At 48.3% G+C, this 15356-nt stretch overlaps 1 protein-coding gene across 1 annotated transcript in view; it reads right to left on the bottom strand.

The window, feature by feature from the left end:
- Positions 1-745: 745 nt before the first annotated feature.
- cntn4 (contactin 4) overlaps positions 746-15356 on the bottom strand; it is an 87176-nt gene continuing 72565 nt past the window's right edge. Inside the window, exons 12-22 of the mRNA XM_076268638.1 lie at positions 10441-10616; positions 8888-9005; positions 7949-8107; positions 7020-7169; positions 6694-6764; positions 5623-5857; positions 5089-5219; positions 2906-3092; positions 2505-2617; positions 2172-2340; positions 746-1595 (exon numbers count right to left, since the gene is read on the bottom strand). Of these exons, the coding sequence (XP_076124753.1) occupies positions 1504-1595; positions 2172-2340; positions 2505-2617; positions 2906-3092; positions 5089-5219; positions 5623-5857; positions 6694-6764; positions 7020-7169; positions 7949-8107; positions 8888-9005; positions 10441-10616 (1601 nt within the window). The 3' untranslated portion in view covers positions 746-1503. The remainder of the gene's footprint in view (positions 1596-2171; positions 2341-2504; positions 2618-2905; positions 3093-5088; positions 5220-5622; positions 5858-6693; positions 6765-7019; positions 7170-7948; positions 8108-8887; positions 9006-10440; positions 10617-15356) is intronic.

Here is a 15356-nt window from a genome sequence, read left to right on the forward strand (position 1 = left end):
TGAACCCAGAGAAGACACACATGCAGAGCGACAGTTAAGCGCTGTAATGAAACGGTTTTATGTAGTCAGGTAAAAACCAAGATCAGCTCTTTAGAAACGTTGTTTGTTTACTTTTTTAATATATAAATGATCTGAAATATACAAAAAAGTATATTACACTTTTTTTTTTTTCATGGCCCGATTCTGAGACACTCAGTAATCTAGCCTTTAAAGTACGACACACACTACTGGCGCTCGAACTAAACTTACACGCTACGTACTGTATCGGGCTCAATAGGCGTCAGCAGATGTCGGAGACGGAGGAAAAACTAAACAAAACAAAAATTAGCAGCAGAATATTTTCAAACCCAGGTGGACGACCCACTACAATGGATCAGGCCCTTACATTTTGTATTGCCCTTGAACCACGATAAATGGCAATATCATGAGATGGACCTTAAAGTACTAACATACTGCAAAGCGACGCATTAAGGTATGACCACTTAAACTATACTCAAACCAATCACCCATAACTACTGCAAAAAGTCCAGCTGCGCTAATAATGATATACAGTATACTCTTGAAAATAAATATGTGGTATAAGTTAAGGCTTTTTCTTCAGGACCTGAGGATTTTTAAAAACAAATGATGAGGCACACACAAGGCAAAGAAGAGCTCTATACATACACGAATGCATGGATGACGTGACAGCCATATAATCTAGTCTTCAGTACAGTACAATAGAGTAGCCAGGGTGAGTCCGCAAGGAAACGCATTTACAGAGAAGAGAGAGGAAGGACGTGAGTTAGGACGTTCACCCTCGTGGCTAAGAAGCACGTTCTCACTCATCTTTTCATTCTTCTTTCTACTATCATGATTTTTTTTCTCTGTTCTTTGATCTCTGCGGTCACAGGAATAACTGTAGTGCAATGCTGACTTGAACGGGAGAGTAAACATTAAGGACTGGTCATGTGGTCTAAATCTGATTGCATGACCTGGAGAGTGAGAAGAACAAACAAAACAGAAAAACTGACTTACATCACACATCAAAAGGGTTCGAAGAAGAGGGCGTTTTCAAAGCAATCCCATTTGTTTTACGCAGTCAACGAGAGTAAATGACATGCATCTAGTGCTCCTACACATCCAAAAACCTGTCCAGAAACTGCGTTCATATCCGTTTCAAGTTGATTCAAAAGAAATGTTATAAAAAGCTAGTTATGTCATACAAAATACGCATATAAGATGGTTTTTTTTCTTCTTTTTTTCTCTTTTTATAAGCTGCTTTGGTAACAACAGACTCAAGCCTTGTTTTCCCGCCCATTCCTTTATACGAGACTAGGACCCCCCCTAACCTCTGACCTCTGCTCGTCATCTCCATCCCATTTCTCTCTCCCCAGACCTGTCATGCTCTCTAGCTCTCTAAATGAATGGATCTAGTTTAAGATGGTCGTTTGCATTGCGGCCGTCCAACGACAGTACTCTGCGCGGGCAGCTTCAGGATGTCTCTCTCCAAGGTCCGGTTCGTCATAAGGACGTCCGCGCTGTGAAGGACAGTGCTATTGTGCTGAGTGCCGACAGGGTGGACACTGTGGAAGCTGAGCCCATAGCAGTGGAACCTGAAAACGGATAAGGACAATGCACACAATTAAACTCGGTTTCAACTCATTTATTTATGTAACCTCATTAACAATCAAAGTTCCCCCACAGCACTTTCAAAAAAGCCAAGGCCTTAAACCGCCTGGAGTTTACTGGCATGCACTTGCTGTGTGTCTTTACTTACTTTACAATTACAAAATACTGACTTTACAATTGTGCTATTGACAGTACATCATCATGATTATGATCTATGGAACGCACAAATGTTCCCCTTTGACGTAATCAAGCTCATTAAAAGAAACCAAGCAACCCATTTAACAGCATTCACTGTGCGAATGCATCTGTCTTGAGTGACAAGCTCAAGGGAAACAGCAAAGGAGAAGTCGTGCTCTTATATATCTCCGCTTGGCTCCGTTTCTGCCTTATTCAATAGAGGGGGTCAGGGAGGCCATAGTCGGCTATTTTCCTTTCCAAGCCAGAGGGGAGTGTTTACAGTGAAGGTCGGCGTGTGTTAATTGTGAGGTTATGAGCGCTGGACGCCGAGGCATCGGGCTGCAGTGGGCAGCCGAGAGTTGGCCGGTCGTCTCTTCCCTGACCTGATATTCTGGGGATGGTGATTTGTCTGCTGCTGCTGCCCTCGCCGCCCTCTCCGAAGGGCTTGATCTGGATGATGTACTCCTCGTCGATGGGCAGCGAGAGCTCCACCGAGGTAGTGTTGGTCTCCATCACGCTGGGCCGACTGTGCCGGTTCCGTTTGTAGAGCACCTTCAAACGGGAAAAAAAAAGGAATAGGGGAAGAGGAGGGAAGAAAAGGAGAAAGAGATAGAGTGAGGCATTTTTTTAGAGGTCAGAGGCTCAGCCCTAGTGAGAGTGTGGAGGAGGTAAGAGTTCAACGTAATCCACCACAACCACCCCCCCCGCTGGCTTACTTTGTAGCCCATGACCTCGGATTCGTTCTCCAGGGCTTTGACTTGCTCCCAGTTCAGGATGATCTTGGAGTTTGACGTGTTCCACATGACTTTAAGTGGAGGCTGGCTGGGAGCTGAAGCACAATAAAAATACAGGAAGTGAACACCGAGGAAGAGGAGGCAAAGGTGAGGAGGAAGAGGATGTAGAGGAAGGAAGCAGCCGAAGAGGCAGAAAAGAAAATAGACGAAAGAAGACGAAAGGTAATAATAAGAACTAAAAGAAGAGAAGGTGTAGAGACAAAGACATGTAGAGAAGAGAATAATGACGACAAGAAAGAGGAGGAAGAGGAAAAGAACAGAGGAAAAGGAAGAGGTGCACAGGAGTCTGTCACGTCTCTGGCACGCAGCTGACTGGCACTCACGTGGCTTCTTGGTGGTGACGTTGGCGACGCCGCTCGGGGGTCCGGTGCCCGCCGTGTTGTACGCTCGCACCGCCACGCAGTAGGTGGTGCTCCCTTTCAGGCCCTGGATGATCGCCGTCGTCTGATTGCCCACCGTCCTCAGCACGCTCGCCGTCTCCTCTTTTTCCGTCTTCTCCCAGTATCTCAGCTACGGAGAGAGATAGAGAGAGAGAGAGAGAGATGGAGGAGGGGAGGGAGAGTCAAGAGTCAAGAGTTACGATTCCGACTTCAACCCTCCAGGACTCCATTACGGGGATTAAAGAGGATCTGCATCCGAAAAACGCACGACGGCTTAACGAACAAAGTATTTCTAAATGAGTGAATGAATAACTGGAGGCCATGTGGTCAGCCCGAGATGGACTGTGTTTAAAGGGATAAGGCTCTTTTAGTCTGCAGCTGAATGTTGAACATGTATGCTAATGAGAGCTTGGTAATGTGTTGTGGTTCATTTAAGCATTGTTCCCTGCAGCATTCTCACTGGCATCCTGCTGACACGCTCTTTGTCTTTTTTGTTACAGCAGACACACCAGTACCTGCATGTGTGTGTGTGTGTGTGTGTGTGTGTTTGTGTCTGGGTGTGTTTGTGTATATGACTGCTGGCAGATGTTAGTTATGCAGTGTTTACAAAAATGGACTTGTGCATTATTATCCGTGTCCATCATCAGACACAGAAGCCGAACGCACGCGCCACTCACTGCAGACAGAGCGTCATATAGGGGCGTTGTCTTTTCTAAAAGAGCTTCAGTCCGACCTTCGCGCAGCGGTGGATCTACATCTCAGACAGGAAGCGTGCCACGGGAGGCATGCCGAGAGAGAGCGCGCTGGTTAAGAGGCGGCCCGGTATTTAAATGACACTGACGGCAAAAAAAGAAAAAAAACCGGTAAAAAAAAAGGTAACCGAATTTCACAGCCGTCAAGCTGAAACCGATAAAAAGCTTTTCTTTGTCACGGCAGGTAGGAGCTGAGAGGCGATGGATGACGGCGCAAATATAATTTGCCTTCGCTCACGCCGCAGCGCCTCGCCTCGCCTCGCGCCGGCTCAAGGGGACTGTTTACTCAGGACGGCCAGCCAGCCGTGAGGCTGCGGATAGGCCACGCTCGGCGTCTAATGGATCAAACCTGGTGCCCCTCATTCAAATATTACATTTCCGCAGTCTGGCGAAACACTGTTGGAATTCTGTGTGAGGCTCTGTCACCTGCTAACTGTGGTTCCCCATCCGACAACCCAAATCGCATTAACCCAACCTCTGCTTTATTCAGAGCAGGCAACAGGGGGAGGAAAAAAAGGCTGAACATATGGAGTGATGACCAAACAACATGTGCTTGTGATCAATTCCATCACCAATGCCCAAGGCGCATTAAGAACTGCCAGAAATCAATAATGGAAGAGGACACTAATGCCTGTCGCTGCTCTGATGGCTACTTGTTGGAGCACACACAGACACACACACACACAGACACACACACAGACACACACACACACACACACACACAGAAAGAGAGAGAAAAAGGGAATTCAGAATGATGTACTCTTGACACAGAACTAAACTTAGATCGAGCCAATCCTTTGCAGTGCAGCTTATTTCAGCTTTGGCACAGAATCGAAGCCCTTGTGCTATTGCACTGTGTTGCATCCTGTATTTGTGGCAAATTCATAACAAAAGGCTTTTGAGGATGTGAAGCGTCTCTGCTTGTGTCTCCGAGGACACAGTCTTCTGTGCCCGCCTGGGCGTCTGGCTACAATATGGCCGGCTTCAGAAATTCCAAAGACCTTTGAAAATTGTGGCGAAGGAAACAGCACGTTTTGCCAAAGCAATCTCCCAAAAGTTCACCTCCCCTGTGTGCAACCCTAGGCAGAAAAAAAAACACGCTGCAGGAGGAGGTGATGTAAGAGCCAGGTGTGTGTGCAAGACAGGATAACAGCCTGACTTTCTTGCCATTCCCTCTCAGGTGTTTCTCACGGCGCATGCCCAGACTTGAACCTGTGAACTAGCACCACCTCAGACTGGGAGGTAGGCATGCTAGCAAGGCATGCTAGAACCCATGGGCAAAGGCGACTGTCATCAGCATGTCTCTTAAGGTGCGGGCATGGAGGCTTACCCACACACACACACACACACGCACACGCACACACACATACACACCTCATAGCCAAGGATCCTCTTGCTCAGGTCCGGCCTCTTGCTTGTGTACCAGGGCAAGCCTCTCCAGGTCACCTCCACTTCTGACGCCGACAGGCTCTTGGCACGGACTCTGTTGGGCGTTCGCACCGGCTCTGTCATGAATGCAAAGCGGGCACAACAACAAAAACACAACAACAATCAGACGCACACAGACAGCTCAAGGGTCAAGGCCATAATGAACAGACTTAAAAAATTATATTCCTTGCGTGTATTCCACAGCCATACATTTACAATTAAATTGAGGTGGGTAAATTGCCTGCGGCTGGCCAAATTGGCAGGTAAAAAGAGTGAGCGAATAAAATACGAGACATCAGAGCCTTGCGCATTAGAAAAATACCTTGATGTACACGTTCAATCTGAGAAAGCGCTCACTCAAAACAGCTTACTCATTGGATGTCACAGTAAGCAACTTCAATCCACTTGAAGTCATTCATTTCTAGTGAAGCAGTTGAAAGATGGATGCCATTGACAACTGACAATGAGGGTTTCCCTTACCCTCTTCAGCGGAGTAGACGGTCACTATGGGTCCAAAGGGGCCCTCGCCTTTGTTGTTGTAGACGCCCACTTTGACTTGGAAGGGGGCGAAGGGCAGCACGCTGTCGTTCTTGAAGATGTATCGGGAGGCGTCGGCCAAGGGCACAGCGGCCTGCATCCAGCTGGTGGCGTTGAGCGGCCTGAAGGCCACCACGTAGCCAAAGCCTTCGCCGCTCTGCAGCTCCTCGGGAACAGGCTGCACACACACACACACACACACACACACGCAAACGCACGCAAACACACACACACACACACACACACACACACACACACACACACACACACACACACACACACACACACACACACACACACACACACACACACACACACACACACACACACACACACATACACACACACACACACGCACGCAAAACGCATGCAAACACACACAAACACACATATAAATTCACTGACAACCATATGAGTGCACATGAAAAAACACAGAAGGGGCAAATGCACACATGCTCCAGCTATTTAGAAATAAATGAACTTTAAATCAGAATTGCAGTCCCACACGTTTTTCTGAATGTCTGTGCACAACACTGCACTTCCAATGAACTTCCATGGCTGCCAAAATGTCATTTGTAAGAAAAGAGACAGCTGCAGCAAGCAGCAGATTATTTCAGCTGTGTACTTGAATATGTCTTTTCAAAAACACACTGATAAAAAACCTTGCTGTGTGAAAAACAGCGAGGACGGAAAAAATAGCACCGGAGGGAAAAAGAAGGAAAAAATCTTTGAAAAGTTGTCTGTAACTTTGAAGGAAGGCATTTTTTTTTCTGTTTAATTATCTTATTAAAAGCTCAAAGGCACTTCTCTCTTCCCCTGGGTGATAGCAGTGGTTATTGCCTCTCTATTCTTCCAAATGAAATGCCATGTATAAACCTGGCTGCCCGTTATTGATGGAACAAAACCAGGGGATGCCGATGGAATAAAGAGGCCGTCCTTTCTCTCTCCCCTGCCAGGCAGTGTGTGTGTGTGTTTGTGTGTGTGTGTGTGTGGTTGCTGTGACAACCCACTTACCTCCCAGGTGATGACTAGCTCTGAGCGGCTGCCGCCTCCTCCACTCACGTTTGCCGGCGTGACCTTTGGCACTGCAAAGAGGAGAGAGAGAGAGAGGGAGAGAGAGAGAGGAAGTACTCTGTCTGACTCTTTCAAAAACGCCCAATTACAACATCTGGGCCTTGAGTGGAAACTCCATCACTTTTAAAAAGAGAGCAGGGTTTGCAGAAAGTCATTTCATTGTCGTTCACTACCCGAGTGAGAGTCATCATACTTAGTAGGGGGTAGGAGGATGGGGCACATTGAGTGCTGAAGTGGGAGAAGAAAGGCAGGGCAGAAGGACTCACAGGTTTCTTTGGTGCGCGCTTGCTTGGAGGGCTTGCTGGGCTCTCCGGTTCCGATGGAGTTGCTGGCCAGGACTCGGAACTCGTACTCCACCCACGGGCTCAGGTCAGTCACGGTGGCCGTCAGACGCCGCCCCCCCACCACCTCCGGAACTGGCACGGAAAACAGAAATACCCCTCCCGTGAGCAGTGGCCTGCCTACGTGCTGATTGGCTCACAAACACACACACACACACACACACACACACACACACACACACACACAAACCCTGTCTTATGTTACACTGCTGCCCTCTCCAAAATCCCTACTACTGTGCGGGGGTGGAAAGCAAGGGCAGCTGTTTCCCTTAATACGGACAATCCTACAGTCCTTTGGCAGCATGGCTTCAGTGGGTGGGTGACCTCCAGTCTGACCAACCCAGTGGCATGGAGGACACAGCATCTCTGTATAAGTGCATTAACCAATTAAGCACAATGCCCAAAACGATGCCCCATGGTTCTAATTTGCTGTGTCCTCTGTAACCTTATTCATCATCCTGTGGCCACTGCTGGCCACTGCTAATAAAGTTTCATTATGGACAGAGCGGCTGACCTGTCACACATTTTGAGATTCTAGCAAATTCGGAGGAAACTCAATCACAATGTCAGACAGGGAGGCATGCGAGTCCAATAATGTTGGTAATGTCTTTCGGGAAATGGGCGTCTATGAGCCACTCTGAGCTTCTGTCCTATTGCCAAACACTTCCTACTATACTGTCTTATTTGATTCACCAGTACAAGAACAAAGAAAGAAAGAAAAAAAATCTAAGTCACAGTTTAAGCCAAAAAAAACATCCTTAGGACTTTGACTGAACTAGAAACACAGGAGGCCAGACTGGGAGATCTGCGGCGTGGTGCAGCGCAGTGCGGTGGAGGTTGGTTGGGGGGCTCACCTGTGGTGACGGCCTGCCATCCCAGCGAGAAGGGCGTCCTTGCCTGGATGGTGTACGCCGTAATTGGACTGTGATTATCCGGCCCGGGCCTCCAGGAGAGGGAAGCTGTGTTATCACTGATTTCTTCCACATGGACGCTCGTGGGCGGGCCCGGAGGACCTGGAAATACACGGGGCAGCCATGCAAACCGTGTTATTGCGCTTTACTCTGGTTTATTTTATTCTCTTTTTTCCCCCCTCGCTCTCGCTCTCTCGTTTCCCAGGCTGCGTACTGGCCTTCTTATCGGCCTGCCGGTGCCTCAAGCAAGAGTGTGCAGCTGGTGAAACCTGCTACTCCCCCCCCCCCCAACACACACACACACACACACTTACATACACACTCCACATACCCCAAGCACCTCATCCCCCACCCCCTCTCGTGCTGGTATTTTCGCAGAGCTAATCTGTCTAATTAGATTATACAGTACCCCCCCCCCCCCTGTTCTCATCTTCTGACGCAGGAAACCCCGCGCTATCTTTTGTTTGAATCTAAAAATGTGTTTAATACCTTCATCAAATATGGAGACTGTTTTGCATATTGTGTGAGATGAAGTGAAAAAACAAAACAAATACACAACAACACACACACACATCACAAAGAACTTTTGAGAATTAATACGGCAACAACAAAAGGGTTTCAATGGCAGTCGGCATGTTGAAAAAGCCAGTAGCAAAGCCGTGCGTTTTTCACTTGTCCGAGTTAATGAAAGCAGCCGTCTTTGAGTGAAGTACAGCAGAATGATTCTAACGGAGGGAGAGATGTGATTGGTAATTAAAAAAGACGTGAGAGAAACGCTGGCCCCGTGCAGGTGAGCCTCTAGACTGCCTTGGGCACATGGGCAAACGTGGAGTGGACACCGGCTGCTGAGGAGATGATTGCGGGCAGGGGTCGTGAACACACCTCGAACGATCAGGTCTGTGGCGATGGAGATGCTGTCCACCTTGGTCTGCACGGCGCAGGTATATTTCCCAGCATGCCTCAGCTGAATGTTCCGGATCATGATGTCCCCGGCGGAGTGCTACCACAGAGAGACAGACAGACACAGGTGGATCAATTGCCTGCATAATCATCAATCTGCGTGTAAAGGCCTTTGCCACATGAGTACCCATAATTGTTGCACAATGGTCTCAGAGTATCATTCGTCTGTCAAAACCGGTTTTGGAACAGGTCAGATTTGCAAAATGTTCTGCACTTGACTGACTGCATAAAGAAATACATGCAAAGGGATTTCAGTGTGCAAAGGCCTTTTAAAGTGCAATAGCAACACATAAGGGAAATGGATGTGGCTTTGATGCTGCTTCTTTTAAACAGACACTTAGATCTAAACTGAAGCAACTTGCAGTGCATGAAGACAAGAAAAGCTTTTTTTTTTCTTTCTCTCTGTGTAACCTGGGATTTGAGCCTGTGACTTCTACATACCGTAACTATTGCCTCTGAACTGAGCAACAGGGGCATAAGATGGAATAGCATGGTTGGCAAAGTGGAGCCCTTTGGCTTGAATATGAAATTCTCACAGCAGCAACCAATGGACAAAATGAATGAGTATTATACCTCCCGCCATTCGGCTCGCCGCAATTATCCTCAATAACAGCCTGTGTGGCTTTTTCCAAAAGGGTTAAAGAAAGTTTAAGATGTTTTTCTCTTTCACTTCCGCTGCGGAAGTGAAATAACAGCTCATGCCTACCTCCATCACTTGATATGCCCCTGCGCACTCGCCACTAAGAAAAGGAGGCCTGATGAATTGAATGAAGCAAAAGCAGTTGTACAATTAAAAAGGTTCATGAAGTTTAAATGGAACGCCATACTGGTGCATGTTAGCGACGGAGCGGAGTCATTTGTTACTGCGTGCCCCGGTCTTAATTATAAACTGCATTAGCACATGTGAGGGGCTGTCAGTGAGTGCTCACCATAATGGAAAACCTGACAAACTATCTGCGCTGTAAATCCATCCTTGACTTTCATTTCATTGCTGAGACTAATAATTATCACCTCTGTGCAAAAAGGGTGGGGGGTTGGCTTTCAGTGTATAGATGTTAGGAATGAACCCTTTGAAAGGCAGGCGTGTGTTGTATTAAAAATGCATTAATCTAAGTCACAGGCGCTGCAGAAGATGTGTCTGTCTTTCAGCGCGCTTTTCTGTCAAACTTGTAATGCGTATGTCGTTATTTCACACAAACGACGCGAGGGAACGACTATTAGAGACTGGACTCAGATGAATGTCTCCCAGAGACTGCTGGGGGGGGACAATGACTCTCATCCATTGTTTGACACACACCATAAATAACACAGGCATACGCAGTAGGATATGAAGAGTGTGTATTTTTTATATGATCGTAAGGTTCATTATGTGCTGGTGTGGGTTGTACATTTTATGACCGTTTTGACATATATTGTATGCTTGGGGCATGATAGGCTGGGATTGAGATGGACCTCGCTCCGCTAAGAGCACTTACTCCGCCGACTTTCTCAAAGTAGTCACCGTGGCTGCCGAATTTGATGAGCTGCTCGTTGAAGAACCAGGTGAAGCGGGGCTCCAGGGAGGGGTCATGGGTCACCTGACAGGACAGGACGATGCTCTCGCCCACCGTCACGTCCAGTGTCGCCGGCTGGGTGGTGATCACCGTGGGCTCTGCGACACAGACAGAAGGCAAAGCAAAACATGAGATCATTCGCACGGATGAGCGAGATCTCACTCCAGCGGCCGCTTCCCCAGCCTATTTGTCATGGTAACAACGGCACTGTCAGCATCAAATGGAGCAATAATATTCTCCAGGCCTGTACAAATGTCCTGCGCGTCTCAAATGAAATCCCGGACCGACGAGGCAGCCGCCCGCATATCCCATCTCCCCTCCTCCCTCCCCACCAACCCACCTCCCGAGCATCCAGCGAAAGCCAACTCCGTGGGGCCGCAGCTGTGGCTGAGGCTAAATCTGCGTGATCTCCGCGCCTCGCCGAGATGCCCCCCCCCACCAAGCTTCAGTCTCCTACTGCACAACAGCAACACCACAGGATAAGTCTGTGTCTGCACATCCCCAGTGCATTTCCAAAATCCCCACACAAAACCCCACCACACACTCATAAACACACACACACACACACACACACACACACAGCCACTGCTCATCTCACCTAAATGACAGCCTGGGCCCATCCATCTCCAACCCCCTGTACACACACACACACACCATACACCATACACACATACACCACACAAACACCCCCCCCCACACACACACACACACACATTCAACATACACAAACACCACACAATCCCCCCCCCCACACACACACACACAAACACATACACCATACACACAAACAATACAAACACCCACACACACACACCTCCCTCCTTCCACTCCACATACTCTGAGCCCCAATAGGGAGGGCTGGTGACTGTGTGGTAAGTGGGTGGGAAGAGGGTGAGGTTCCTCTAATGCGGCAGTTCCCCTTTCCCCCTCACGGGGGTGCTGTTAGTATTCCACTGAAGCGCTGCAGGTCTGAGCGTGGGCTAAATGAAGCATGGCAAACGATCCCCAGACAGACTGAAATTCATGTGGAAAGCACCAGCAGTGCAATGTTCATACGGTGTGCTCCCACCCGCCATGTTTGCATTGAATATAATCTCCACGCACACACACACACACACACACACACACACACACACACACACACACACACACACACACACAGAGAGAAGACAAAAAATGATTTAGTGGAACATAGATAATCAAAGGCTCGTGGATGCCTCTTGAGTACCACTGTTGAGTAGAATCCCCATCCTACACTGACTGCGTGACGGACTTTAGAAGCGCATAAAGGCTCTTCCGCTGGGCTGAAATGCCAGGCCACAGGGGCGTGAAGAGAAGACATGTCCGTTGGGCGCCCTCTGACGCGGATGGAGCACCGGCCGGCGTAAGCTGATCGCCACATCTGTGCGGCACCTGCTCGATGACAGTTGAGGGGACAGGAGCGACCACCTGTGTCTCGCTGGCCTTCTTCTCCTCACCAAACTTTCCCTCACGAGCACATTATTACACGGCGTCAACTCCACAGGTCTGTGAATTCTCACACACACACACACACACACACACACACACACACACACACACACACACACACACACTCACACTTACACACACACACACACACTCACATACACCCACCCACACGCCCGAGAGTGATCTCATCGATCCGCTCGTCCAAGTGAAGTGCATTTCTCCGCAGGCGATATTTAAAAGGTGGGAGTTTCATAATCCTGCGTTTAGGGCCTGTGAGCCACGCGTGCACGTGGGCAGGTAGAACCCAATCCTCTCGTGAGTAAACAGAGGGGGATCCGTTAATATCACTACCTCCACGCTCGGAGCCACTGACGACACACACACACACACACACACACACACACACACACATACCACTCAAAATACTCTCTAAGGAAGGGCACAACAAGAGAAGATCTTGGAGTCTGATGTGACTGTGTGTGTGTGTGTGTGTGTGGGGAGCAGGGGTGGACAGTAACTAAGTACATTTACTTGATTACTGTACTTAAGTATGATTTTTGAGTATCTGTACTGTACTTGAGTATTAATATTGTTGGAAACCTGTGACTTTTACTCCAAGTAAAGAAGTACTCATTACTTTTAACCACATTTGAAGTGATTCTTTAAATGCAATAATGCGATAGGCATAATTGATCATATTCACTGAAACCGACACTATGCTCCGACAGAACAATATAAATCAGCCAGTATTAGAAAAAAACTTGCACTTCTACCTCCACCTAGAGCTTTGAGAGATTTGTTTTGCCAAAAATTCACAGCTCCCGGTTCTTCTGGTCCAATCAGAGCAGGGCTGTGCGAGATCTGACTGTCAATCACAGTCTGGTGCACTCTGACCGGCTTTGACGAGCAGAAACTCGATGAGAGGGTGCTCGGTGGTAGTGTGGGAGGGGCATGAGAGTTGTAAACATTCAACATTTTCCCCTCAATCTGTCCGACTTGCCAACTGCAGCTTTAAGTGTTTTTGTTGGATGTAAGGACGAAAAGGTCTGTTCAAGTCCTATGACCGACCAAAGAATGTATACCCTATTACTGACAAATACTTGTACTTTTGAATACCTTTAAAAGCAAGTACTTCTGTAGTTCAACTTAAGTGAAAATCTGACTTAGCAACTTTCACTTGTATTGGAGTAATATTTGACAAGGCGTATCTATAAAGGAATTGTGTACTTCGTCCACCCCTGGTGTAACCTGACTCTCGCCAGATGAATTTCGTTCCGCCTAGCTCCACTCATCCATCTGGGATCAATCCATTGGAGTGGTGCTTCAGAAGGCTGGGCCTTATCAAAATATCCTTGCATATGATTGGATAAGCCACTTGTCCGTCATCTATTGAGGTGCTACTTTAACCACTCACATCGAAGCCAACCCGTGACGCTGAGAACAGTCTCACAGTCGCTTCTACGCTACGTCACATCTATGAAACTCCCGCCATGCGTCCTGATTGGCTCTACCATACAATCTGGTGCCGAAATCACTCTCAACGGAAGCAATCCCAGATGGATGTGAGTGGAGCTAGGCGGAGCTAGGCGGAACAAAATTCATCTGGCGAGGGTCAGGTTACCCCTGGTGGGGAGTGGTTTAAAAAGGCAGCCCAGCCTTTTGTGGCGAATTGAGCGTATCCACCTGAGTACAACCCACTAAGGATTCTTCTGGTGATGGGATATAGGGAGAGACAGAAAGAGTGTGAAGACAAGACAACGGGGGAACGTGGGTGTTATTACTCCACTCCATCATCATTGCTGACAGACCGTGCAGATAAAAAAAAAAAACATGACCCCTGGAGGGCTCTCCAGCATAATTTGACTGATATCCATCTTGTATGATACCTTGTTACGAACTGTCATTATATGGGTAGGTGAGAGGACGGGGTGAGGGGGTAGGAGTGGGGAGGAGGGAGCGTCCTGCACATTTGGTGGGGTCAGTCAGAGATGAGGTGAAGTGTGCGATGTGAGAGATGTGAGGCTTAGCGTAGCAGCGGGAAAGAGCTAAGGGGGCCAGACGGCGGAGAGATGGGGAAAATTGCAGAATAATCACGTTAGAGGGAAAGGTCAAAGAGGCGCGCAGTCGACTGTTTACATGCTGAATTAATGGGGAGGCATAGCATAGCATAGCTTAGCATAGCATCGCTGCTGTGCTGAGGCACGTGTGACAGGCTCTGTAAGAGAGCTACCCTACCCCTCACCACCACCACCACCACCAACACTATCTTTTGTTCATGCTCTTTCTTTACACATTCACAAACACACACACACACACACACCAACAACACATGCACACATATACACACATTTACTCTCACCCACATATAATGCCTCCACAATCATTCACTCACACACACACACACACACTTGGGCTTCTGTGAGTGAGCGGCTCGGCCGCAGACACTGGCGGAAGAAAACAAACATGACAGTGGGCTTTCCAGCACAGCAGCGCCTGGGCTTTAATGGCCCCTGGAAGCATGTGTGAATGTGAGCTCCACTCTGGTGTGGTTGCTCTTTAGTGCCCCCTCTCCATCTCCTCCTCCACCTCCTCCTCCACCATCACCACTGCTGTTCCTGCCACCGAGGCGATCGCACAGGCTTCAATTATGCAAGTGTTCTGAGGGGGTCTGGCAGCCAGCCGGCCGACCTGGTGGATTGGAAGACTGAGCAAGCCCGATTCCGGGATCATCCCGCCAGGACGGCCACGCCGGTAAGATGTGGCTAAAAGGTCAAACGTGTTGGAGGAAAAAACAAGACCCTCACAAGGGGGACTCTCAGTGGGGGGTGGCGATGGAAACTGATCTAAGATGTCTGATCTAAGGCTATGTTCACATTAAATCGGATACATTTGTATAAAAGCCCCCTTTCAGCACCCCCCTCCTCCCCTTTGTCATATGTATCAAAGCCATCTGTACATGTATGTGGTATAGCATCATCTCCATAATACATGCACTGCAGTCTTCGCTTTTGAGAGGAGCAACCCTCTCAGTTCTCTGCGATTTTCTCCCTTCGGTGTTCCTGCCTGAACCAACTGCCTCGGCAGCCTTGAATCAATTAACAGCAAAGCTTTCAAGAACAAGCATGAATACAGCAGCACAGTGTCCTTAGGACATGAAGGAAATTCTCTCAAGGACAAATCTCAAAGGCTCCATTGGCTGTGGAGGAAAAAAAGGAAAACAAACTGTGGCACACATGCCTACACACTCACACACGCACGCACACACACACACACACACACACACACACACTCACGCACGCACGCACGCACGCACACAGACACACACACAAACAAACAAACAAACATGTTTTTTTTCCAACACTTGTCCC

Source organism: Alosa pseudoharengus, unplaced genomic scaffold (genome assembly GCF_046254945.1).
Source record: "Alosa pseudoharengus isolate Yale_2024_CS ecotype anadromous, Long Island Sound unplaced genomic scaffold, YU_APseudo_1.1 YU_APseudo_1.1_scf_5, whole genome shotgun sequence".
NCBI classification, from domain to species: Eukaryota; Metazoa; Chordata; class Actinopteri; order Clupeiformes; family Clupeidae; genus Alosa; species Alosa pseudoharengus.